Consider the following 26,301-nt stretch of genomic DNA (forward strand, 5'->3'; position numbering starts at 1 on the left):
CCGGGCAGGCCTCCACGCCCTGCTTTGGCCCAGGCCTGATGCCTCAGTCCCAGCCCCAGGCCACGTCCTGGAGCAACCTCACGGCCCAGGCGCAGGCCCAGGCCTAAACTCAGGCCCAGGCTCAGACTCAGGCTCAGGCCCATTCCCGGGCCAGGCTCAGGCCCAAGCTCACGCCCAAGCTCACACCCAGGCGCAGGCCGCAGCGGAGGCCCAGCCCAGGCCGCTGCCGAGGCGGTGCAGAGCGGCGGAGCTCCGCCCCGCTCCGTCACTGCTCAGCGCCGCGGCGGCGGTCCGTGGGCCGCCATGGCCTCGGTGGTGCCCGCGGTCCGTGCCGCCGAGGAGCCGCCGCCGCCCGAGCCGCCCGCCGAGCAGAAGCCGCCGCCCGCACCGCCGGCGCCCGCGCAGGAGGAGTTCTCCTTCCTGCCGCTCGTCCACGACATCATCAAATGGTAACGGCGGCCGCGGGCTCGCCGCTCAGCGCCGGGCCGGCCTTGCCCCAGCCGCCCCGCAGCGATGCTCCCTTCTGCCTTTTTTCTCCCCGCTGGGGTCCCTGGGAGGGGTGGAGCGGCTCTGCTCTGAGTCGTGCCCGTCCCCGGGCAGAGTTGGGGTCACCGAGGTGGGGCAGAGCCCTGGCAGACCCGCCGAGCTGCACTGTGCAGAGTTATTGCCCTGTATTGCTGCTCCGTTTGGCTGATAAGTAAAGAACGGGCTGTCCCAGGGCAGAGCTGCTGGCTGGCGCTGGGAGAAAGAGGAAAGCTTCTGCAGGTTGAGTTAGTCTCTCTCCAGTTCAGAATCAATGCTGTAGGGTTAAAGGTGTTTGTCCTGGGGTCCTGACAACCAGAGTGTTTCTGGCCCAGGGTAACCCTGTTGGAAATGTTTGAGTTCCCAGTAGGGGCACAGCCCTGCTGTGAGCAGCCCCGTGACCTGGGCACGCAACACAGTGAGGCAGAGGGCACAGGAAGTGCAAATTCCCATTCCTTGTTTTGGGCCTGACTGCCCTTTCCCTGCACACTTCTATGGGAGCTGAGGCTGGTTTGTTTCCTGCTGGGGTTCTGCTTGTGTCAAGCGTGAGCGCTGAGAAAGTTTTGCCCTTAATAACTCTGCAGCTGGAGGGTCATCACAAGGAAAGACCAAATACCCCACAGACACAACATCCTAGATTCAAGAGAGCTGTGAGAACTCAAACCCACCCTCCATTTCCTCACTGCACTGCCGCTGTCCTTGCGCTCAACCCTGCCTGATCCATCCAGGCCACCGAGGTGAGGCTGAGCCCGCTGCCGTCTGCATCTGAGTACAGAGGCAAAGTGAGCTGGATCCACGGGCTGAGACCTCCCAGACTCCTGTGTGTCACCGAGCAAGTCATGACGACCTACAACGACAGTCCCCAGGATATCCTGTGCCCTGTCCCACTGAGCCACCCACTCCCACTACCCCGCTCCCCCCCCCATGCTGGCACACAGCATTTCCTGGATGGTGTGAGCAGACGTAGGTGCACTGAGCAGCACTGCAGAGGGGTCAGATGGAGTGGTGGGACGTGTTGCCTCACGTCCCTGACAGATGGCAAACATATTATCCTTTAACGCCACCGCCAGGCTCTGAGCCCGGCCCTGCTGTTCTGACACTGACTCAGCCCTGAAGACACTTCACATCTCCAAGGTGACTGTGCTCAGGAGCAATGATGTATCGTGTACATTTGCTTACATTCAAGGACACATGTTCTTTCCTGTTGTTTGAGTCCTGAGAAAGTTCTCCCAAGCAGGGCTTGCTGTTACTTTCACCCCTGTATAATCAAATGGCATTACCTGTGAGGTGTGTGGTTCTTGGGATGGTGGGTTGTGCTGCTGTAGCCAGGAGCTGCAGGCAAGACACGATGGAGGGACACCAGTGAAGGAGAGCTCGTGGGCAGCTCAGGAGGGGTTTGGAGAACTCAGTCCTGTAAGGGAAATCCCAAGCACTGTCCATCAACCCAGGCTGTGGCTGGACATTGTGTTTAAATCTGTGTAATTGCAGGTGGCTGAGCTCTTCCCACTCCTCCTCTCACCTCTGCCTGTCTGTGCCCTCAACAGGACTTGCTTCAACTGCTTGAAAACCTCCTATCAGAAAAAAGAAAAACAACAAGCCTGAAAATAATTATTCCTTCAAATCAACCAACCAAACAGGCAACCATCCATTCCCTGGGTGTGGAGAAGAGAACAAGCTGTGGAGGGACCTGGTCGCCCCTTCAGAGCCAGCATGTAGCTAGTGTGGATTAAAGGCAGTGCCAGCCCATCCTTCCCAGATGTGCAACGTGTGTGTGCCTGTATTTTTCCACTGTCAACTTGACCGTAAATGCCTGCATAATGGGGATACATTGTAGTACCAGCTGCAGTTTTATTTAGAGAGGAGTAATGAATATTTTGTTCCAACAGGCTGTTGAAATGAACGAGACCATCTGGTTAAAAGTTCTGCTCTCAGTCGTGTCACGACTCCCCAAAGTTGTAATCAGGCACCTCTCTGCCCTGGTCATGCCAAGCAGTTTTATTTTTGGGTCTGGCTATTGAGCAGGCTCCCAGCTTTCAGAGGCCGTCAGCATCTCTCTCTCGTTATGAGCGCTGCCTTGGAAGCAGTCTCGCCTTTGCCTGGAATCGTAACACTTCTCGCCTTTGCTAACAAAGCTGAAGCAGATACTAATGAGGGTTTGAGGGCAGACGCTGCCTCAGACGACACTGATCCTTGAGAAGCACAGAGCTGCAGAAGCAATTGAGCTGCTCTTAAAGAATAAGCTGTTGCTTCCTTTATTAGGTAGACATCCCCAGAGAGTCGTTCTGAAGCTCCGAAATGCCGTTGTCTCTGCCATTGGACACTCTCTGGTACTTTGGGGAACAATTTCTATTTTCTGCTGTCAAGCAGTTTGACTGCATTGATTCTTTTGTATTGCTTTGGCAACAGGTCACAGGCGGGGCTGAGGTCTTTTTTCCCAGGTGCCTACACACAGCATATGTGTGTAATCTTACCTTCCCCATACGGGAATTTAAACAGAGTGAGGGTTTGTGGTGGTGTTTTAAAGCTGCAGACCAGGTCTTAACCTGTAGGATTGCAATTAAGGTTATTGGATTGTGTGCTGAAGAAGACCTGGAAACCAGTTTGTCCCAGAGGCTGCCCGCTCTGTGTGTCTGTCTCTGGTTGTTTTGTTGTGATAGGTGAATTGGGTGTGAATTAGATACCAGGAGCAAAAGCTTCCCAGTGAATTCCAGCATAAGCCCTGCCTATGTGGTCCCCCAGCAGGCTGAAGGCCTGTCCAACAGGAGATGTGAATCATGTCTCTGTTTTCTTCCCTCTGCAGCATGGACAAGGATAGCCAGGATGTTCACCAGGTGCTGAACGAGCTCAAGAACAAGTTCCAGGAGATGAGGAAGCTGATCAGTGCCATGCCTGGCATCGGTGTGAGCCCAGAGCAGCAGCAGCAGCAGCTGCAGAACCTGCGGGAGCAGGTCAGGACCAAGAATGAACTGCTGCAGAAGTACAAGAGCCTTTGCATGTTCGAAATCCCTAAGGAATAGGAAGGGAGCAGCTCTGTTGTCTGAATCTGGAATGCCTCTTCTCCTGGCTGGAAAGGAGAGAAAAAGCTGGCAGAGGCTTACTTTGTGTTTTTTTGTCACGTTACTGTGAAGTTGTGGCTGTGTGGGTCACAGGCATGTGACACTGAACCAGAACCCTTCGTGTGTCCTTCGCGTGTGATGGTCACAGCAGTGCCTTCGCTTTGATCTGCTGTAGGACTGTGTGCATTTGTATATGCAGCTCTTTTCCCTTGAGGTTAGCTGTATTTTTTTCATTCGAGCAAGCAGAGCACATTATGTTTTCTCTAAAGAAAAGATCGAAGTACCTGCTGGTTAAGTTCAACAGAAAAAAAAAGGAGATATTTTCCACATTTTTACTTTTTTGCTTCTGAAACGACAAACACTGAAAGGGAACATGCAGGGGAAGCACGAGCTGTCTGGCCTGGAAAGCCTGTTTGCTGGGAAGGGTCTCTGGGGTGCTTTGCAGTCAGTGTGTCGGAAGAGGAATGGTTGCTTTCTGTTGCTTTTGTATTTTTTTAAACAGCTGGTAGTTGTGCTTGAAATGAGCCGAGTAAAGGTTAGAAACTCCAAACTGTCCCTCTTTGTGTTCATGAGTGCACGTGGGATGAGCAGGGCTGAGGTGTGGTGCACAGCCTGGGCGCTGCTCTTGTCTCTTAGCATTGCTTTTTGGTGATGGCAGAGCAAAGCAGAGCCTCCCAGGGGAGCGGGTTTCAGTGGGCTTTGGATGTGTGGGGCTTCCACATCAAATTGGTGAGCGACACACGGCGCATCCTGCTCTTACAACAGGAAAAGGAGAAGCAGGATTAAAACAAAAGGCATAAATGACAGCAGCTTTAGTTATTCCCTAAGTGACACAAGTCAGGGTGGATCAGTTCTGTGTCTGAAATGCTCCAGGGGCTTCCCACAAACACAAGCACTGAGTATTGAACGTTCGTCAGACGCTCGTGGAAAGCTCTCGAATGTCGTATTGCATTCGGATGGGTCTCAGAACTCCTTGTCCTCTGTCCTCCTGCTGGGAGCTGCCCGGGTGTCAGATGACAACCTGGTGAGCATCTCACCCACTAGCAGGTATGTGACAAGGATCTCGCAGTTCTCTGAGGTAACGCTGAAAGGTGGAGCAGCTCAGGAGTGGAAGAGGTGAAAAACGGAGTGGTGAAATACAGCGTTGGTTGAGAGCCTGCATCCGAGAGCAGGGAGCATTCAAACAATGAGAACGGGGTCTGTTTGGGTAGGATTTGGCTTCCTAAAGTCAAGAGGCAGGTAATTATGCTCTCTGGGAGCTGGGGTGGTTCAGTTCACCTGTAGCTCAGAGATCACAGAGTGCTTGGCTACTGATTTCTTTGGGAGGGTGCCCGTGTGTAAACTCTGAGCAAAGCAGAACACCAAGGTAAACAAGGCACAATGTACAATTTTTTATTACTGAAATTACCTTTCTGCCAGGCCTTCCCTGTTCCAGCTCAATAAATTCTTGTGTTTCATGCCTGGACGGAGGTTTCTCCTTTTGGCCAGCTGCTCTTCCAGTCAAACCAGGCGGTGTGAAGGGCTGGAAGGAGCAAAGTGTTTCCAAAGAAATGCCTGGCACTTAGCGCAGCAACAAGTGAACTCGAATCCAAGTTTCAGACCAAACTGAAGTGGTTTTGTTTGCAGTCTCACTCGCCCACACCTTATGGCTTCAGTAGAACTTTTCCCCATTAATACATATTAAATGTAGGTCTGTTGTGCAACTTCAGGGTGGAAGGGGGCTGCTGAGTGCGATCGGAACCAGCAGGCTGCTTTGGAGAATCTGGAGCCAGTGAGAGCTGCTGTTTGCAGAGCTTTCACTTTTTCCTTTCACTTCCAGCAGTGATTACTGGCAGCCAGAGATCAAAACCCATCAAACGCAAAGGTGACCTTTCGAGCAAAGCATTTCCTTTACTCATGTTGCAAAATAAAAACAATATCCTGGATGGGGCGCAAATGAATCACTCTCTGTTGACATCATTAAAGAGTGTTTATTCAATCGGGGGAAGGCATGAAGCACAATGAGCTCTTTGTCATTAAATGATGTCATTTCACTTGGTTTCTGCTGTGAACGACATGGCAATGCCTGGCGCAGGTCAGCGCTGCCCAGCGGAGTGAGGAAAGAGCTTTGGCTCAGCGGCCTGCTTGAGTAACAGCACGCACGGCCCCGCCGCCCCCTGCGGCCGCTTCCCTTTGCGCTGGGAGTCAGAGAAAGTGGGGTAATAAAGGCACTGAGTTGAGTGCTGATCCAGCCTTACAGCTGGGATCCGGCCTGGGTTTGACAGGATTTGGTTTCGCTGCAGGGATCGGGGAAGAAGCGAAGGCGAAAAGCCGCAAGGCGTCATTTGAAAAAAGGTTTTTATTATTTTGTAGAAAAAATAAAACATCAAGTTTCAGCCACGGTAGAAACACTTGAAGGTTTTTGTTCATGTCAGTGACAACCAATACCTACATAAAGTGCCTATTGTTTTCTCATTTAAAAAACCCTTCCCGCTCCCCCCGCCCCCCAAATCTTGCAAATCAGACAAGACAAATGTAAACAAGAGTCAGTTTTTGGTCCATTGGGGCTGTAACTCTGCAGAGTCTTTGCAACAGCTTAGAAGTGTCTTCTGCACGTGTTTGGCGAACACAGACAAACACACGACACAGAGCCAGAGTCCGTGCACAGCTTCTCAAGTAAAAACAAACAGAAGGAAACAAAAAGAAACCCATAAGCCCCAGGTGGATTCTCACAGGTCTCTGCCCTCCTGACAGCAATGCCCTGGCCCAAGGCTGGGCAGTTTGGGAGTGTTCATACCCCCAGCTCACTGTCTGCACTTCGCCATTATCATCTCCCTGATTCCCTCCTGCCTCCAAGTCCTCCCTCTCACCCAACACGGGGGGGGGGGTGAAGACGATGGGAGGAGGGAGGCTGGGGAAGAGGCAAATCTGTGCCCAGCTGGGTGCGTGCCCGCCCTCCTGCCTGCCCAAAGTCCCGTTGGAAACGAGCATCCTTCCCCCTTCCCTTCCTTCCTTCCTTCCTTCCTTCCTTCCTCCCTTCTTCCCTCCTCGTGCTGGGGCTCCTAGCTGATCACACAGCGGTCCTTCTCCTTGCCGTGCCCTCCGCCGATGGCTTTCTCACGGATGTACATGAGGTCGCTGTGGACGCTGGGCCGGCGGGCGAAGGGAGCCACGACGCCGTACGCCTCCTCCGTGCTGCCCCGGCCGCCCTCTTTCAGCAGCTTTTTGCCTTTCAGAGCTTTCTTGTGCAGGATGTCGCAGTACTGCACTGAGACCTTGCGGTGCAGGTCGGGGCTCATCTCGCTGGGCAGTTTGGCCATGGCGAAGAGTGCCTGGAACATCTGATCCAGGCTGCTGTTCTTCTTGGCCGAGATCTCGAAGTAGGCACATTTCTTGGGGTCTGCGCCCACCAACTGCTCGATCTCTCGGGGCTGCACCTCCCGGTAAAAGTCCCGGTCGCCTTTGTTGCCGCAGATGACCAGGGGCACCTCGATGTTCTCCTTGGTTTTGTTCTTCAGGCACGACTTGGTCTCCAGGATCTGCTGCTTCAGGCGCTGCACCTCCTCGAAGGAGTCCCGGTTGTCCAGGCTGAACACGAGGATGAAAACATCACCTGGGGACAAAGCGGGGACGTGAGATGGGGATGCACACGCCGACCCATAGATAAACAGGGGAGGGGAGAACCAGGCAACGAAGTCACCCACCCAACGCACGCACAAAATCCCACCCAGAGACAGGCAGAAAACCGTCTCTAAAGTGACCAAGAAAACCCAAACTCCAACAGGAGAACCCCCATTTCCTCCTAGAGCTCCCCATCCACGCACCTGTGAGGATGGACAGGCGCCGCATGGCGGGGAAGGGGTGGTTGCCCGACGTGTCCAGGATGTCGAGCTGGTAGACCTCACCGCGGATGCTGTAGAACTTGCGGTGGAAGTCCTCGATGGTGGGAGTGTACTGCTCCTCAAAGCGCCCGGTGAGGAAGCGCGACACGATGGCCGTCTTGCCCACCTTGGAGGAGCCCAGGATGACCATTCGGTAGCAGTTCTTGGCAGGGATGCTCAGCTCGGCCTCGCTGGGACACATCTTCTTGATCATCGCTGCCAGTTTCATTGAAGCCGGCCGAAGTGCAGCTTGCGCCGAGAGGACGAGGAGGAGGAAGGCGTGGTGTGCCCGGCTGCTCGGCCCCTCTCTCTCCCAGGCTGGAAGGCCGCACTGAGCTCCGCACGCCCGCGGTCTCGCGTTATATGCAGGATGCAGCGCCCGCCCCTCGGCGCGTCACGGCCCGGGGCTGAGTCAGTGCCGCCCCGCTCCGCCCCGCACACGGCGCGGTTCCGTCCCGCGGGCGGTGCGGCTGTGGGTGCGGGTATCGGCGATCCGCCCGTCCCAAACGGGGAGCGGAGGATCCGGGACGCGGAGCAGAGACCTCGGGGAGCCGCAGCCCGGCTTCGTTTCGCGCTTGCGGTCCCGTGCGTGGGATAAGCGGCAGAAAAGGCGCTTTTGGGGGAGTTCGGGGCACGGCGCAGGAGTGGGAGCCGAGAGTCGGGGCGCTGCCAGCTGCTGCGGCCCTGAAAGGGGGACTTTGTGCTTTTTGCTGAGATCCCGGCCCGAGCTCTGCTACCCCGGGCTGATACAAGCTCGTCCTCGGCTCCTTCCCCAGCCCTATCCCGAGCCCGGTCTCGGCTCGACCCTATCCCACTCTCAGCCCATCCCGATCTTATCCCGACTCTATTCCCATCCCCGCTCCAACCTGTCCGTCTCCCCGTCCCGACCCCATCCCAGCCCCTGCTCGCACCCCACCGCCTGCAGCCCCTCCCGCCCCCGCTAGAGCGCGGCCGAGGGCCCCACCGCGGCTAGGGCTGAACCCCCCCCACCCCTCCGAGAGGACACAGCCGCAGCCCGGACCCGCAGCCCCCGGGGCAGCGAAGGATGATGCTCGCGGGAACGCAGAGATGCTTCTGCCGGCTGGCTGACATAGCTGCGATTGAGAAACTTTGGATGAACGGCACCTCTGAGGATGTTCAAACAAACAAACACAGCGACTTTGCAAAAGTCGATGCTTAACCGTGGTTCCGAAAAGCAGAAGCCCCACCTGCAACATTGCACGGGTCTCAGGGACGGGTGGAAGCTGGAATTTGCGGAGCACGGGGCATTTCAGCAGCGCTGCTGAGGAAATGGATGCTGCTGAGCTGACCGTCTCCTCTGGGGGTGTTCTCACACTTGGAAGTTAATTTAAGCACTCTCCAATGGTTTACGGAGGAGCTGCAGCCGAGAGGCAGCAGCCGAAGAGCCGCAGCTCTGGTAGAGGCTGTGAGACACGGTGTATGGGGCTGAGCCCGTATTGATCCGAGTGGGAGATAGATAGAGAGCAGCGCCAAGGGCCCGTTATAAAACACAAATGTATCAACCCAAAGTAACGAAAAGATCATTTAATTGTAGCAGCTGACGGAAAGCAGCAGGAGGAATTAGAAGTGCCTACCTCTGGGGGACAGACACATCAAATACCTTGATTAGATCTTGCTGGTAACCGTACCCCTATTAATAGTGCCAGGAATGGGTAAAAATAGCCTGCTCGAAGCCTCCTCTTGGGCGAGCAGGCTTTAGCAAATGGAAAATCCATTTCTGCAAAGGGCTCTTTGGTGACAGCAGAGGTGTGGGCTGGGGGGGGGGGGGGGGGGGTGACAGGAGCTGTGATCCCCGGGTGTGAGGAGTGGGACCGGAGCTGGCAGAGCCCACATCCACCATCCATCAGCCCAGGGCGCAGTACCCGAGGCTCTCTCAGAATCACGCAGAGCCAGAACAGAGCAGCATTACGAGGCATTAAGCCTCAGTCCCCCAGGAGCACCTCAGCACTGCTGGTGCACGCAGAGCACGCTCGCTTGTATCCTGTGATGGATGAGCACAGCCCCACCTCGCCGTGAGGCAGCGCCTTCCCACGGATACGGCTGTCAAAAACTCACCGCCTATTTCTGAGCCGGCTGCAGATTGCCTGAGCCCGAAGCAGAGGCAGCTATGGCAGCATTTCCCCCACCTGCAGTCCGACCCGCCCCGGAGGGTGCCGGCTTTGCTGCCTTTGCAGGACGCGGGTCCTGTGCCTGCTCACACAGCCGCTCTGCATGAAGCCGGCAGCTTGGGGGAACTTTTTCTGCAACCCACCATCCTCAGCACCAATCGCTCCCTGCTGTCTCACTGTTTCTTTTCTACCTGTTTCTACCTCAAATGAAATTCCACGAAAGTGGCACACATGGGCAGAACGTGCAGCTCCCCGGGGTCCCACCCGGACAAGCTGTGCCGGTGGGGGTGTAGGAAGCAAAATGTACCAGAAAGCTGTGAGCGTGCATGGCACAGCTGAGCCTGGAAGAGGAGACCTGGAGGGACGCTCAGAAAGGAACAATTGCATCAGCACACGGCTCTGCTTGCTGCTGGAGGCAAGAGGTGTCTGCATCCCAGGGCTGTGCTGCTTCCCATGGGTCCAAGGGGTTAAAAGATGTGAAGGGATTGTGTCCCACAGCTCACAGCCCCCAGACCCCTCCTGGGCCATGGAGAGGAGTGGATGCCACGTGAGCTCCGTATCTCGACTCTTAGGATTTACCATGCCCTGTTGTCCTGTCCTACCAATCACCTGTCCTGTTCTACACAGCACCAGGGACTCTGTGTGTGTGCACACCCCCAGCCCTGCACTCCTGGCTCCCAAATTCCTGCTGTTTCCCCCCAGGCCCCAACTGCTGCCCCACTGCTCCTCAGGATGGAGCCAGCAGGGAGGAGCACTGGGCAGGGCAGGCAGGGAGGGCTCTGCTGTAGCTCCCGTGTGTCCCATGGAGAAAAATATCTGATGAAATCAAGATGCAGGACCCGGCGTTGCTCTTCATTCCCTATATTATTAGCTTGTCTCATTTTATTAAATCCCCTTTATGGCTTTTCAAAAGAAGCATGTAATTCACAACGTATAATTTTTCCCAGATGAGATGCAGGGCAGCAGTGGGCTGCTGTGTCTCTGAGCATCAGGGGCTGCTTTTATCTCCTTCCTTCACCCTCCTACTTTGTTTCTTTTTGCAACACTTTTCATGTCTCCTGTTTCACCCTTGTGGTTTGATCAATAAAGAGCAGGAAAGCCAGAGATGCCTCAAATCCCCAACTATTATGTGCATAGAATCAAAGAATCACCACCAAGGTTGGAAAACCAACCAAAAATCATCCAGTCCAACCAGCACAGCTCCTGCTGTGGCATCACATGTGCATGAGGCAGCTCTGTGCCCTGCTCTCCTGGCATTCTGCATCCTCTCCTCTTTTCCCATCACTTCTTTTGATGGGCTTCTAATTATCATGACTGGGATGGGACCCAGCTCACAGCTGTGCCATGTGCACGGAGCAGCCAAGCACTGAACAGGGCTCAGCTTCACAGCCCAGGGACACTGGAAGCATCTGGATCTGTACCCAACTCCAGCAGCACCTGCTCACCTCTGAGGAGCATCAGCCACCCTGGGATTAGAGAGAAATGTCACCTGTAATCAGACCTGGGTGGCTCCAGGCCTGAAATGTAGGGCATGGGGGAGAGAGAGTCTCGGTGACCCCAGCAGATGTGTTGCTGCAGATTTCAGGAGGGTTCCCATGGAAATGGCAGCAGCTGCCAGGGCAATGGGACAAAAATAAAAGGCCTTCAGATGAAAGCAGAGCCCAAGAGGCAGCAATCAGAGATGGGCTCTCCAGGCTGCGGGGCTGCTCAGCACCGGCATCCAGCTGCAGGCAGCCCCCCTGAGGATGAGTCCCATCACATCCCTTCCTCCGGGGCTCTGATGAAGCAGTCAGTGCCCAACCTGCTCCTGAAAGCCCACGTACTGCTGGGCAGCGCTGTGCTCACTCCTCTCTTCCTTCTGCACCAACCCCCAACCCAACCACTGGTACCAGACCAACCCACACCCCCTGCGTGGCCACACCAGGCCGACAGCCTTTTCTCCCTAAGGTGAGGAGGGCAGCGTAGTGCTGGATGCAAGCAAACACAGCACAGAGGTGATGGGTGCTCGCTGTGGAGTGTGGGGCTCCAGGACTGCTTGTCTGGTTCTGATGCCTCCAAGGAACAGCAATCAGGATGCAGCCCAGTGTGCCCCTGCAGAGGGGATCCAGCAGTGCCATGCACTGCGGTGACTTGGGTTTGCATGGGTAGTTTTCCCTAAAAAAACATCCCATGGAGTTTGACGTGTTCAGTGCCACATGCATACGGTACCACGTGCGCACGGAGCTCGGGCGAGGTTGGCACAGAAGGGGAATGTGGGGCAGAACCCCGCTGACATGTGACTGAGGGCAGTGCTGGGGGCTGTGCTGTGTGGGGTGAGCGGGGGCACAGCAGTGGCCGCACTGACCTGGCTGTCCCTGCCCGCCAGCAGTTGTCATTTAACCAGCTCCTCCTTTCCTGGTGTTTGCGTTGGAGAAACGCACTGAGCGCAGGGAGTTATCTGCTGCATCTGCACACGGCCTCGTGCCACTTTCCCCCAAGGCTGCAAACAAACTGCTGTGCCAAGCCTGAACATCACAGCATGGCGCCGGCAGTGTGAAATTGGGCACAGCCCCACGGACGAGCGGGTGGAGAGAGGGAAGGGCTGGGTGTGAAGCACCCACTGCAGCACCGAGCCCCTGAGCCTTTGGGATGCTGTGAGTTTGCAAGGGAGCGTGGCCCCATCAGTGGGTTTGTGGCAGTACACACCATCCTGGGGGGTTATCCTGGTTTACACACCATCCTGGGGGGTTATCCTGGTTTACACACCATCCTGGGGGGTTATCCTGGTTGGGGACGGGAGCTGTGCAGCCAGAGTGCCCCATCCTTGTGGTGGTCCCTGCACTGGCAGTGAGGCAGCACCAACAGGGCTCTCACTGTGTTCCCAGTGGAGCAATCCTTCCTAACAAGCACACGGCTCTTCTGCAAACACCAATTTCACCTCTCAACAAATCTGAATTTATTTGCACCAGTGACTTCGAGTCTGGATTGGCAACTCTGACACGAATGTCTGCACAGTGCAATGGAGCCTCTCCTTGCTGGTTGCTATGGCACTGGGCTGCTTTAGCCTCTGTCTATAAACATTCGACGTGGAGGGGATGTGGAAACTTATCTAAAAATAAAATACTATGCCCAAGTCTTTAGGAGGAAGGTCGTTGAGATACCAATAAAAAAATAATCCTTGTGCAATGGCTCAGAAACAGAAGCACAGCGTCCCTGAGCCCTGCTGGAGGAAACAGGAAAGGAAAGAAAAAAAGAGAAAGAAACCTACACTTTTAATTCCCATTGAGCAATGCTGGAAGGGTGAGTTACAGCCGGGCACGAGCAGGAGGGAATGGGACTGATGTGCTGGGAGAAGACCTTCTCCAGAGGGGACGTTGTGATGCTGGGACGGAGCACGGCGTAACTGCAGGACCAGACTCAGCCCGTGTCCCTGTGGGAGCCGGGAGCATCGCTGATCCCTTCCCTTTAGTTTTTGGTGGTTTTTGTTTTGGTCATACATAGCTTATTTCTCAAACCATTCTGGGAATCTGTAAACAGTGAGTGTGGGGCTGTGGCGTCAGCCCTGGGATCTTCTTTCTGGAGCCGGATCCAGCAGCAGGGATGAGCCCAGGCTGCGTTTCATCCCGGCTGGTGGGGGCAAGGCACTGTGTGGTGGGATGGTGGGCAGGAGCCTCGTGTGGCCATGGGGAAAGGAGGAGCTGCGTGGGGTTGGAGGGGCTGGATGGGGTTGGTCCCTGGGGCCCAGAGAGCCACGAGGCAGTGGGGCACGGGCACCAGGGGACTGCTCACTCTGCTGATGGGGAATGAATCTTTCTATTGGTCTTGTCCACTCCCAGACTGGTTTCTCCATGCTGGGGCTTTGCTATGGGTCAGCTGCCATGTCTCTGTCCTCTCAGGCATTCTCATCTATGTGCCCTGCTGTCGCCTGTCTGGGAGCCTTTGCAAATAGCACAAAGATGCTACAGAGCTCTGCAGCAGTGGGAAAGCACGGGGTGGACGAGGAGGACTCTCTGCTCCGGATGGGTTTATGGTCAGATTTGCAGCGGTTGCCCTTCTTCCTCCCCCTGCAGTTTAAGAGCTGCATAGGCACCACTTTGATCAAGCCATGCCTCTTTGGCAGTACCTGTTTGCTACAGAGGATCAGTGAGCTGTGTCCTCCTTTCCACATCCAGCCTGTAGGGCGAGCAACGAGGTCCCATGTGCTGTCCAAAAAGCACAAAGTGCCCAATGCTGAGGAACGGCCGTCCAATGCACCCCGTCCTTAGCAGCTGTAGGAATGGAGGATCACCCGCTGCCATGCTGCTGCATGCTCACACCTTGCTTCCAAAAGGCCCCTGGTGCCTCCATGTCGCTGTTCTGCCCTCCAGGCTGGTGCTGGAGCTGGGTTGCTTCGTCCCTGCAGATCTTCAGCTGTCAGTGTGGGAGGACAGGCTGGGGGGCTGAATGGGGCTCTCCAGCTCCTGTGCTCACACTGTTCCTCTGATGGCTTCCGAGACTGCAGGGCGCTCAGTTGGCTCATTAGGGGTCTGGGCTAATTAGTAGGAAACATCTCAGTAGGAAAATGGGCAAATCGGGCAGCACGAGGCGCAGCAGGGCGCGCTGCACTGAGGTGTCCGAGGCACTGCATTGTGAGAGGCAAAGAGCAGAGTCTGGTGAGGAGCTCGTGCAGAACCCAGAGCACATGGCACGGCCATTTTGGAAACGTACCTGTGGCTAATTGCTCTTTGCTCCCTTCTGTTTCTGACGGTAGATTTCCTCCGTGAAAGGCCTGTGGGTGCAGGCACAGGAGAAGGGCAAAAGAAGGGGGGAAGATGAAACCATGAGTGCTGCACACTCTAGGAAAGCCCACCTCCCACCTCCCACCTCCCACAGAGACCTTTCCCAGCGCTTCTGGGCTGTTTTCACCCAGGGCTGTTGGACAGCTGTGGGGTGAAACATCAGAGAAGCCCTTCCAAGAAATTAACAGATGCAAAATGTTCTCCTTGCACCCCATCAGACGCCACTACGAGCCCTCTTCCTGCCTTCCTCATTGTTTTCATATAGACAGAATTAGGCATCCGAAAGAGAAAAAAAGAAACATATTTTGGTAAAAATAAGCAAATGCACAAATGTTCCTAGAACTCAGCACATAGTTTCAGAAAGGAATCTGCCCATTATCAAAACAATTGGAAAACAATTCTCTGTTTTCCTTATTCCCCGCTGAATGAATCGGAAAAAAACATCTCTGCTTCTGCAGTTCCCCGAAACCTCGGGAGTTAAAGCTGGTAGAAATAATTAGAAGCTCTCCAGTTTTGCAGAGCTACTCACCCCTCGTACAGCACTGCAATTGTGTAGGAAATTGCCACTACAGCTGTCAGCAAAAGGCCAGCTGGGCTTGCATGCCTGTTTTGAAAGAGAAGGAAAAGATCAGGTGAGTACATGGGCTTATGCAAGACCTGCTTTAGAAAGTGAAATGAGACGTTAGGCTCCACAAGAGCACTCTCGCTCATTAAACAGGAGAGAACAAAAGGTGGATTTTTTTTCTGTGCTTAATGTTAACTGTCTTAGACAGATGTTACTTGGCAAAGACTCTTCCCCAGCCTACTTCGGCAACTTCTTTCAAGTCTGATCCCCTCATGTCTCTGTTCAGAGAGTTTCTGCTTTGATGCTAAGTCCTGAGATTATAAGGCTGCTTAATAGCTGAGCAGCTGCTTACGTACGGCTGCGGCTCCAAGCCAGTGCTATAAGGGAAATGCCTGATGTGCACAGAAATACGGCCACCCGGGGTGCAGGAGGCACCTGGCAGACAGAGCAGCGTATGGTCGTGTAGACAGTGAGCTGAGCCATCACAGGCTGAGATGGAAGGGATGGCAAGGATGGGCAGAGATGGAAGGGGTGGGTAGAATAGAAGGGATGGTAAGGTTTGGAAGAGATGGCAAAGAATGGCTGGTGAAGGCAGTGGGGTCATTGCTAAGGCCCCAGGATCCCAGCAGCCTCCAAACCAGGTACCAAGAGCACTCCACGATGTACAAACTCCCCACAGAGTCCCAGTCTCGTCTCCCCAGCCAGGAGCATGGCTGTGTCCAGTTCATTGCTTAGCATTAGACTCCCAAACCTTCTTTCTGCATCCTATGCCTCCAGCTACTGGCTGCACGTGCCCTTAATTAGGACACTGCTGCTTGTCTTTAATTGCTGGTTGGAGCTCAGCTCTCTGATGGGGACAGGAATTGGCTGTCAGCAGAAAAATGTACTTAGCTGGTCCCTGGTGAGGATAAATGTCTTGCAACCCTCATGCCAGGGGACCAGCCCTCTGGGAAAAAGTGCCTTCAAAGGAGAGACCAAACGACCTGAGCCCCACACCACCCAAAGCAGCCATCAGGTAGTACCTGGCCACATCAGTTCCTGGAGAGATGCACACAAATCTTCACTTTTCCACTGCTTCCATTTTACAACAAGGTTTTTTTCTCATTTGGAAACAGGGGACAACTTCTTCATTCCCAGCCTCCTGCTATTACATGCTTAGTCATGTCTCCTCCTTGATTTGTATCAGAGAGAACAAATTTGCATGATTGTTTGTTGACAGCAAGACCTCTAATTGCATCATTTGGCTGCAGTGCCTGCTCTGATTTACACAGCCTGTTGCCGTGAGTTAAAGCACTTCCCCTGCCACAGACACACAAGTACACAAGGCCATCTCTAGACAGCTAATGCTCCATTTGTCTTTCGGGAAAAACGAGGCTGCTCGATTGGAGCAATAAGAAGCACGTTGGTGTTTCACTCCTCTTATGAGCTCGACCTACTTCTTGGGCAGCAGCTCATTTTGCAGCAGGGTCAATGACGAGTCAGCTGGGTAGGTTTTGTGGTCCTGGTAGCAGCCAGGGGCTTTTTTGAGAGTTTGTCTGTCCCCAGCCCTTGCTGCATCTCCACACTGCTGCGGACGTTTCACAATGCTTGTGTGCTCACATCCTTCCCTTCCAGCACTGCTGGTCCTGAGCACTGAACATGGGGTATTTGCTCCTGTTGTAGGCTTGCTGCTCCCATTTTCATGACAAGTGTGGAGGAAACCCCTCCCTGTGCATCCTGTAGGCACAGCAAGGAGCCCTGGCTGCCCTGTGCCCGTTGCTCGCTGTGTGCAGAAGGGGCCAAAGTGCTGCCCGCTGTGTGCTCAGCAGACACATTTGTTTTGTCCAAGGAGCTGCCATTAGTTGAGTCTGGAATATGTGCAGCATCCTGGAAAGGAGAAAATAGCAGCTCTGGCCTCAAGTGATGCTCTTAATGTCGGAGTCCTAATCACAGGCTGTCTGGGGTGCTGCCAGACTCGCTTACATTACGCAGTATGTACCCTTGTGGATGTAAATGAATCAAATCCTTGGGCTCTGATGCCACAATATGGGGTGTAATATATCACTGAGGGAGGAGAAATATGCTCTACATTCCAGGCCCGTCCAAAACCAGCCAGAAGTTGTGCTCCTCGTGTGCCAACAGCTCAGCTGCACATCCCTGCTGCCAGAACGCTGGCTCTGACCCACATCTCAAAGCCCTGTGGCCCCATGGAGAGCTCAGAAGAGCCCTAGGATCCCCATTACAACTCAGAAACGCAAGCTGAGATTCCAGAGAAGAGAGACGATCACCATCACAGTGTGCAGGGCTGTGTGGAGCTCCCACAAGACCAGGCACGCCGTGCCCTGGTGCCACCCTGCACAGCTCCAGCAATTTGTCAACAGCAATTGTTGCTCACGCCTCGCTGCCCTTTATGGTGGCAGCCTTTTAATGAGAAAAAGAGGCAATCGTGTCGTTGTCTCGAGCCGCTTCAAGCTTCTTTTGCCCAGGACTGTGGCTAAAGACCAAAGTGAAGTGCACCCAGTATGAAGCTGCTCCGTCGTGGGGGTGAGGGAGGAATTTCTGCAATATAAACAGCTTGATAGGGCTCACCTGGTTGGGCAGGAATTCTAGGAAGTGGCTCGATTGTAAAATAATACGGACCTCCTTACGAGCTCTCCATCCAAATACCTCCTTGTGGGGTGGCATGTGCGGTTCTGTGCCCCTGTCCCCTGCAGCTCCTGTCCCCCAGTTCTTGGGCACTGTTTCCCAGGGCTTGGGCCCAACCCAGTTGCCATGGGGCTGCAAGGAAGGCAAAGGGTGCCGTGCAGTGAGCCCTGACGGCTGCAGGGGGGATGTCAAAGTGCAGAACGAACACAAGGCTCAGTGACACAGGCTTTACTCATTAACAGGGGCCAGAAAGCACTGCAATGCTGTGCATGTGGCTGGGAAGGCGAGAAGTGGCAAAGTGCTTTGTTTTCCCACTGATATCTAAGAGAGGAGTCCCACGTGGCAGGGCCTGTGCAAAACACCAGGTGATAAAGTCCAGCAGCACTCTACGGGCTCCCGACACAACCCTGCCGTGGTTTTCACTCCCAGGCAAATAAATAAAATGCGATATCAAATGAAAACCACATAAAACTTATTACACAGAATCGAGTGTATTGCTCATTTACTGCTAAATTACAGCCTATTCATTTCCTCCGAAGCAGGCTATTAAGCTGCGTTGTATCACGAGGAGTTTTTCGGAAGTGCTATCGCCATGCAGTGGGGGGGGAGGTGTGCTGGCTTGTTTTGTTTCTTCCAGAGGTAATTACAGGGTCACACCAATCCCTGGTATCAGTGCCTGGCCCCCGCTGAGCGACACCCGGCATGAATTCGGCCCTGGCTGTTGATTTTTCCACGTGCAGAGCTTGCCAAGGACCCCATTTGGCTGCAGAGCGTTTGCTGATGTTTCCTCTCCCCAGCACTCGGCCGTTATTTATTTTTCGACAATTAATTCCACACGTCTTTTTATGACAGAGAAAGGTTTTGCGTGTGCAAAAATAGTTGGGAAGCGAGAAGCCAGGGGCGTGCTGCATTTCCCCTGCTGCTTTACTCCCCAGCTGTGTCACTGCCGTCACCAAGTGCTTCTTTGGCTGCTGATCCAAGCCAGCACCTTACCCCCCCAAGTACCATGAGAGGAGCACATACTCACATGATGGACCAGCCCAGGTAGACAGCCGTGCTGCCCCAGTACATGGGGTTATCCAGGATGCTGAAGGGGAAGCAGGTCACTTTTGCCTCCATCAGGATGCCAAAGTAATCCCCTGTAGGGTGAACAAAGGGTTTCTCATTAGGCTCCATGAAGTGGGGTGGATCAGCATGCAACGCCATGGGGCATCCCTGCCATGGAGGCAGAGCAACGGCAAACAAAGGGTTTTGCTGCTGACTTTCAGGCTGAGAAAACAGCAGCAAATAGGCTGCATTTACTCCATCTCCATCAGCTTTTCCGGGAATGGCTCTCTGCCCACCAGGAAGGGCTGTGTGTTTGTGCATTGCGGTGAGGCGATGGCAGCTACATTCCTCATCAGGACACAGCTCTCGAGGTCCCAACTGCTTGGTTCTGCTTTTTCATTTGAAAATCGCCCCTCTGAAGCCACTTGATGAGGAAACGAGTGCACAGGATCAAATACATCTAATGGGGAAATAAGCCCGGTGCACACTAATGGTGTTTCGTGACGGTACAGCTGAGACCGCTGCCACCAAATGCCCCCATTCAGTGCCACTCTTATCTCATAGTTCAGAGGATTTCTCAGAATTTCAGAAAATAGCACCTCTGCCTACAAAACGCTCAATTATCAGCACAGTGATGATGATGATAATAGGTGATTTTCATCTGTAACGAGGAAAGCTTTCAGAACTGTCAGCTTCCAACCAGCTTCCTATCAACCTCAGAGCAATCTTTCCATGACAAGCGAGGAGATGCGTGCAGAGGCATTTTGGGGGAGGGACAGGGCTGGGATGCAGAGCTTTGGCTTTCCTTGGGCTTATAATGAGACCACGAAGGCCAGCAAGGATTTTGCTGTGTCCTCAGCACAAGACACGGCGTAACACAGCAAGCAGCCCACGGCCATGGGTTGTGTCCCCAGCTCATTCCCTGCCCTTGGGCAAATCTCCTCCATCCCTCCCAGTGCCATTGTGCACCGATCACAATACCAGTCTTTCTCGTCGTGCAGTGGGGGTGAGGATTAATGGATGGTGAGAAAGTGCTCAGAAATTCAGATAAAAGGCATGATGGGAGTGCAAAGTATTCAAGGTTATTATTATTACCTGGATCGTGGTGTAATTTCTTTGACCTCACGTGGTGCAAAAACATTTATTTCCAAGGATAAATAGCGCCTGCCCAATTATACAATGCTTTTGGGCTTTAACTACAGGCCACTAAGTGAGATAATTGCCTGGTATTCACACGACATGTTCTCACAGTCGCTTGGCAATGCGACTCGGAGATTGTTCTGCTCGAAAGCCCCCCCCGAAGCCACAGCCCATTGCTGTGCTTTCTTCTGTGTCAAAACGTTCATTATCCCCTGCCCGCCCTCGCCTTCGGGTGGAACACTTTGCTCCCCAAAGGGCGCTGGCGCAGGGGAGGTTTGCACAGAGTGAATGCAAGCAGCAGCGAGGGCCTGCAGACCTTTCATCCTGCAGCAGTGCTTCCCACAGCCCCCTGGGGCTGACCTGGAGCTGCTGGGTCCACCTTGACCCACTGATGGAGTCTGGTCAGGTGCAATCTGCTTGAAATCTTGGTCAGTGAAAAGAACTGCGCTTGGGTACAGACGGATGGGTTCGGGCATGCAGTGCAGCCCTCGGCCCTTGGGAAGTCAAGTACTCATTATTGCCTGTGTCAGAAAATAAGGCAAACGGCTCCAAAATAAATTCCAGCCGGTGCATGGCTGGGAGAAGGGGAGAGAGAAGAGCTGCCAGGGCAATGGGCTGCATCCAGCCACAGCAGAGAACGGGAGTGGCACCACTGGGATCTAATGGGCATCCCTGATGCAATTTCCTTGTCCTGCCTTCTCCAGCACTCACTGCTTTAAGAAAACCCAAAAGGGAAAGGTCCGATGCTGTCGCAGTCAGTTTATTAAATGCCTGGGAATCTCTTGCTCTCTCAAAACGTCTCTTGAGCTCAGTCGACTGAGAAGATCAGGATGATGTCATTACCCTCTTCTTGCCGAAGAAGCTCAGTTCTTTGCCACCCGCAGCAAGAAGTGCCAGTGCTGCCCGCGCCAGTGCTGTGTGTGCAAAAGAGCGGTGAGAGCACAGTCCTGAGCCAGATGGCACCCACGTGAGCCCCCCGAGACCTGCAGACCCCTCCTTGCTGCTGACTCAGTGGGATGAGCACAAGTGCCACTACAGGCCACCGGCACCCAACTCCTCCCTGCTCAGAGCACGGGGCTGTGCCCCTGCTTACGCTGAGCCTGACTCACCCGTTTGCTTTCCCCCTGTGGTTCAAGGCCAGTGGGTCTTCGTGGGCAGTGAATCAGGCTTTGCGTAAGCAAGCCCAGAGCTGGCTGCGCTTCAGGAGCGCTCAACCAGCTCAAGCTGATGGGTGCTGCCCTGCCTGGCCTCCCGGACACGTCTCCATGCACGCAGCATCACTGTGGGTACGTTCTGCCCCGTGGCTTGGGGATAGGGATGCAACACGGGGCCAGGAGCATCGATGTTGAGAGCACACGTCCAGGAGCACCGGGATCTGTTTCTGGCAGCAGGAGCTTGGCCAACTCAACACATTTCTTTGCAACTCAACTTGAAAGCAGGAAGGCTTATTCCCGCCCTCTCTTCTTCCTGGAGACGCGGCAGGAGCTAATTGAATTTGGTTTGTAAAGCACTTGCAAAAAGCACAGCCTAAATGCAGTGTCAAAGCTAGAGCTGTCATTATTCCAGCCAGCGGGAGCTGCCCCTTTCCTCTGGTATTTATTGTTCCTGTCTCTATTTTATTTTTATGAATTCCACACATACTGGCATGTTTCTAAAGTCAACAATGCTAATAGAATTACGCTCTAAATGTGAAAGCAGGCACAGTGGAAAATGCCTTTTGCCATGAAGCGGCAGATAAAAGAATCTGTCAGAGAATGTTGTGTTTATTGCAGAGGGGAAGAGCAAGTGAGATTGTGCCTGAGCAAGTGCCGGACGGCTGTGGGCTCAGCACGAGGCTGCTGGATGGCTCCTAATTCTTCATCCTCCTCTTCTTCCTCCTCTTCCCACCGTGCAGTGCTGGTGCTGGTGCTGACCTGCTCACAAGATCTGCCCTTGGGCTGCCTTCTCTGTCGGACGTTTGATCTCTGAGATCATTAGCTGGTTTCTAACATTTCAGGCTTGATGCAGAAGGTGATTAGACTCGCTGTAGAAAATCACTGCACGATCATCTCATGCAAAGTAACAGCATGGCTGTGTCGTGCTTTGGTATCACAAAGCCAAGACCAAACCTAATCGCACCCTGAAGACAAGGAAGAGGAAATTCACAGGAGATTCTGCCCTACCAAAATCATAGACACAGAATATCTCAAGTTGGGAGGGACCCGCAGGGATGATTAAGTCCAACTCTGGGAGGATTAAATGACCTTTCTGGTTCAGCTGTTGAATTTTTAGTGCTTACCTAGGAAGGTCCCGGTGAATCCCAGTGCTAAGAAGCTGGAGATGACAAACAAGGTCCCTACAGCCATGATGGCCAAGCCTGAGTAATAGGCCCAGTGGCTGTCCAAGCCCTCCAGCTTCGGCTGGCTCTTCATGGCTTCTGTGAAGCTGTCGGAGAGACAACAAGGGCTGTTACAACAGCGACTCATTGCTAACATCACCCCTCTGGGAGATGCAGAGCTTTGGGAGAGGATGCTGGCTGGGGAGGGCGCTTCTCAGGGTCTCTTTTTCCATCTGAACCTATTCCAGCTCCCGACGGCAGAAGCCACAAAGTCTGGTGAGCAGCCGGGTCTTGCCCTGGGGAAGTTATTTTTACTTGCAACCCTTGATGACTCCTGGAAATATCAGCCCTACTGCACTACAGTATCTAAAGATGCCCTTGAATGTAAGTGCTGGAGGCTGCAGAACCTCGGCACTGGGAGGGCTGGGAGCAGTCTGCCTGGTTATCTCGTGCTCCCACCCCCATTCCTCTCCTCCACCAAAATATTTTGCAGCCTTCATGTGTTCACCACGTGCCCAGGAGTGATTCATGGCTGCAGGCTGACAGGCAGGGGGAGGATTTGAACACCGAAAGGAAAACACGAGATACACAGATTTTGGAGTGTGAGCACTGCTTCTCATCGAGGCACTTCAGGTCTGACCTTCCCAATACTCATTTGTGAGTGCAATAATTGTGACCCCCCCCCCATCTTGGGCCATCTGAACTTTGCCCAGGAGCAGGGCTTGGCCTCTCGCACAGCTCCAGTATGCCCACAAACAGGATAACTCCGTGATTAAGAAATGCTCATTAATAACAGCAAGATAACAGGTCCACAGTGCTGTATGCAGGATCTCTCCACATATGTCTGACACACGAGGTAGGAAACTTGGAGCTTTTTTTTTTATTTTTTTTTTTTAAATGGGCACCCTGGAGACTGAAATTCAAGTGGAATAACAGCACTCCTGCCTCTGGCCATTGCTGCCTGCCGGGCACAGCCTTTCCTCCTCGTGCTCCTGGATCTTCACGTGGAAGGAGCCCAGTGGTTTCCCTGGCTGCTCCACCACGCTCTGAATGCTCTGACGTTATCTGCAGCATTTGGGATGTGGTTTTTTTTTCACGTCCAGCTCTCTGAGTCTTGCAAATCCCTCGGTTTTCTTTGCTGCCTCAATTGAAGCCGAGAGCCCTGCCAGAGATGTGGCTGCAAGCACACCTTGCAAAGCCTCAGAAGGCAGATGGAAGGCACACACCGAGCAAAGCCAGGGATGATTCCTCATCCTTACGCTTTAGAAACTTGGATGATATTTTTTGTTCTCCTTGGAGCTCTTTCCTATAAGATTTACTGCTCTCTGGGAGCTTTTAGGCCCCACAGCAAGGTGCTTCATCTTCACTTTGGACTGGAGCAAAGCAGCAAAACATAGAATAAATATCATGTGCTTGGGAGAGAGCAGGAAAGAGCCTGGGAGAGTTGCTGCAGTGCCCAGCACACCTCCCTCCTCTCACCAGCTTCAGTTTGGTTCAGCTTAAAATCAGTGCTGACGGAAACGTGCCATCCTGCCTTATCGTGAAGCCACAGCAGCCTCACATCCCTTTTCATGACATCCCTGGTATTTATTACTAAGTGACACAAGTGTCCCCTATGACGAAGCCCAAGCCTGCATCCCCGCTATCAGCACAGCCTGGCTTTGTGTGCGAAGTGATTGCTCAGAGGCTGTTTTTGGCTCAGGGTGATCAGGAATCATGCCATTACGCATCTCTGAGCCTTCCCTTTCCTATGCTCGTGACCCTGCTTGGCTTTGGAGTACAAGAAGAACAAAGGTGACACGAATGAGATGACAACAAATCAGCTTTGCAACCAATCTGTGATGGGGGTTTGCTTTGGCAAAGACATCTTCCCCGCTCCAGATGATCCCATTCCCCCTTTTTTTGGTATGGCTGCACTAGCTGCCCTCATCAACATGTCCCACTTAAGTCCCCTGCTGTTCAGCTTACAGCTAGAGAGGGAGGTGTTTGCATGCAGATAATGGACTGCCTTTCCCTCGAGTGATGCTTTATATCTTCCTAAACACACATTCTATTTGCATTAAACATGATGCACACTGGAGTTTTCAGGATTGGTAAATAAACCTTTTAAGCATTTATGATGCCGGGGCCACGACAAGCAGCATGGAGCTGTCAGAGACAGCAGTTATTCTGGCATCTGTGACTGCTCCTGGGTGGCAGGGGAGCACGGCGGCTCTGAGGCTCACCCTCCTGGCACAGGAGGAAGAGGCGGAGGCTGTCTCCTTCCATGTCATGCAGCCGTTCCCTTTGCCATGTGCCTCTGAGTCACATTCATTGCAGCCTGTATTTCTGGCTACATCTCACGGCTGTGTCCCGGCTCGGCGCCCAAGAGGACCTCAATTAGAGCCATGCTTTGTCCCAGTACCTGGAAATGCTTTGTGCGCCGAGCGGAGCGATTGCCATGGTGAGGAGCTCCTCTCTTACAGGGCACAGATAGATGGGCTGTGACCTACTTTAATCACACCCCTGGCTGCTGGCTTAAAGGTGCCTGTGTCTGGGGGGGTGTGTGCCCCCAGTTCTGAGGAGGGCATGATGCTTCCTCCAACATCTCCCTGTGAGTATCTGCCAGTTTTCCAGTGTGAGTGGCACAGGTGTAAAACCCAAATCCACCAAAGCAACAGATTTGGCCAATTCCTGAGGGCTGCAAACAGCCCGTGGCCACCACAGTTGTGTACATTGGCTGGCTTTGCACCAGGGAGCCAAGGCAACAGGCACTGTTTGGCCCACCCTTCCCGAAACAGAGAGGCACGCGCTCAGACACTCATCTGTTGCTACGCAGGAGGTGCTGCTGCGTGGGAATAAAGTACATGAACTGGAAAAACACCCACAAAATGGCCCTGCAGTGTGGGGATGGGGACGTCACACAGGTGGAAGTGGTTTTAACCCGTGGTGTGTTGGGCACCAGGGTGAGACAAATGTGCTGTGGGTACTGGAGGCACCAGCCAAGTTTGTAGAAGCAGGTGTTCATTTAGTTAAGGGGTGACTGCAACACCAGAGAGCTTGCCATGCAGCCTAAGTACGTCCCAAAAAGTGACATGAAGCATGAAGCAAGCCTGGAAGTGCTGACATATGGAGAGAGCAGCTCCAGGCCTCCATCAAAATGTGGCCCACAGTGACCACATTTTGTAATCCCTTTCCCATAAAGGAGGGCAAAGACCTCATCAAGCAAACTGGGTCGCTGCTGCGATGCTCCCTTTAATGATCCCAAAAATCAGCCTGGAAACTGGGCAAGTGCAATTGGGGCAGAACTGGGCCAGGGGCAGGAGGCAGCGGGAAGCAGCAGAGGTGCAGGACGTCCTTGTGCTGAAGGCTTTGTTCCTTGTGGCAATAGCAGGCAACGGGGGTGAACCCATCCAGTGGAGCCCAGCAGCAAACAGTGCCGCATGCACACTGCAACAAAAGACCTTGTTCATTAAAGAAACAAATGCTGAAATAGTCCTACCAGTAGCATCAGCAATTTTCAGCCTGGTCATCATCTTCACAGCTTCTTTTGCCAGTAATGACTTTGCTTTTTTGCTTGCACCACTGTCAGTTATTTAGGTCACACTGTTTAGCAGCAGCTTATTCCCCTGCCTGGCAGTGGCACCTGGGAGTGCTTTGGGCCACCTGGGGCTTTTCCTGGACAATGTTGGAGGTGACTTTGGCTGCTTTAGGCTCAATTCTCATCAGAGCACAGTCATTTCTGCACAAAGCACTCTGTCAGTGCCATTTACACCACCTCTGTTTTGACACAAGAGCCAGGAAGTATACAGCACTGAGCGTAAAGCTGAGCAACAATGCCGGGGAGTGGCGTACATCCCTTCCCTGGGCAAAGACCTACCTTAGGGTAGATTCTTTCTCTTGAGCAGACAGAGCATGGTGCCAAAGGCACTGCCCTTGCTCAGCCTTCATGGAGCTCACTTGGACAGAAGGCCAACACACCACCGGCTTCCCTGACAGCTCTGCTCTGCATCTGCAACGTCCTCCACATGTGTGTGGGTGTTGCCTTATAGCTCAGACAAATGCCCCAACATCCTGAAAATGGGAAGTCCACGAGCTCCCTGTGTACAGAAGCACCTGCAGGTGTTTGCTCTGAGCCAGGGAGCTTGCAAAAGCGTTCAAAGGGGAGCATGGCAGCACCAGAGGCTTTTTTGCAGTCAATGTGGTGTCAACAGGGTGGCTAGTGCAGGAGAGAGTGACACTGAACGGAAATTTGGAGGACCTTAAGGGTTGTCACAACCTATGTCAAACAGTCATAAACTGTT

The 26,301-nt window shown here is 53.5% G+C and overlaps 3 protein-coding genes across 5 annotated transcripts in view; 1 reads left to right on the forward strand and 2 right to left on the reverse strand.

Moving 5' to 3' along the window:
* Nucleotides 1–303: 303 nt before the first annotated feature.
* MED9 (mediator complex subunit 9) lies at nt 304–4,128 on the forward strand. Its single transcript, XM_042864100.1, has 2 exons — nt 304–449; nt 3,323–4,128. Exons 1-2 carry the CDS (start codon nt 304–306, stop codon nt 3,537–3,539), a joined length of 363 nt encoding a protein of 120 aa, XP_042720034.1. The 3' UTR covers nt 3,540–4,128.
* A 1,770-nt stretch (nt 4,129–5,898) lies between these two features.
* Nucleotides 5,899–7,759, reverse strand: RASD1 (ras related dexamethasone induced 1). Its single transcript, XM_042864095.1, has 2 exons — nt 7,382–7,759; nt 5,899–7,170 (listed from the first exon to the last, which is right to left on the reverse strand). The coding sequence occupies exons 1-2, from the start codon at nt 7,665–7,667 to the stop codon at nt 6,620–6,622; spliced, it is 837 nt and encodes a 278-aa protein (XP_042720029.1). The 5' UTR covers nt 7,668–7,759; the 3' UTR covers nt 5,899–6,619.
* Nucleotides 7,760–12,487: 4,728 nt separating this feature from the next.
* PEMT (phosphatidylethanolamine N-methyltransferase) overlaps nt 12,488–26,301 on the reverse strand; it is a 37,815-nt gene continuing 24,001 nt past the window's right edge. For all 3 annotated transcript variants that reach the window (XM_042864096.1, XM_042864099.1, XM_042864097.1), the window contains exons 4-8: nt 21,980–22,125; nt 18,542–18,653; nt 14,854–14,928; nt 14,254–14,314; nt 12,488–14,167 (exon numbers count right to left, since the gene is read on the reverse strand). In XM_042864096.1, coding sequence (XP_042720030.1) covers nt 14,260–14,314; nt 14,854–14,928; nt 18,542–18,653; nt 21,980–22,125 — 388 coding nt within the window. In that variant the 3' untranslated portion in view covers nt 12,488–14,167; nt 14,254–14,259. The remainder of the gene's footprint in view (nt 14,168–14,253; nt 14,315–14,853; nt 14,929–18,541; nt 18,654–21,979; nt 22,126–26,301) is intronic.

The sequence above is a fragment of the Lagopus leucura genome, unplaced genomic scaffold, assembly GCF_019238085.1.
Source record: "Lagopus leucura isolate 7727_CA_CO unplaced genomic scaffold, USGS_WTPT01 Super-Scaffold_760, whole genome shotgun sequence".
Lineage (NCBI taxonomy): Eukaryota > Metazoa > Chordata > Aves > Galliformes > Phasianidae > Lagopus > Lagopus leucura.

What these genes read in the sequence shown, in the direction of transcription:
- MED9 (XM_042864100.1), top strand. Translation starts at nt 304, where the DNA reads ATGGCCTCGGTGGTGCCCGCGGTCCGTGCCGCCGAGGAGCCGCCGCCG. An exon ending in GTCCACGACATCATCAAATG is followed by an intron (nt 450 to 3,322) that starts GTAACGGCGGCC and finishes TTCCCTCTGCAG; the next exon opens with CATGGACAAGGATAGCCAGG.
- RASD1 (XM_042864095.1), bottom strand. Translation starts at nt 7,667, where the DNA reads ATGAAACTGGCAGCGATGATCAAGAAGATGTGTCCCAGCGAGGCCGAG. An exon ending in GCGCCTGTCCATCCTCACAG is followed by an intron (nt 7,171 to 7,381) that starts GTGCGTGGATGG and finishes CTTTGTCCCCAG; the next exon opens with GTGATGTTTTCATCCTCGTG.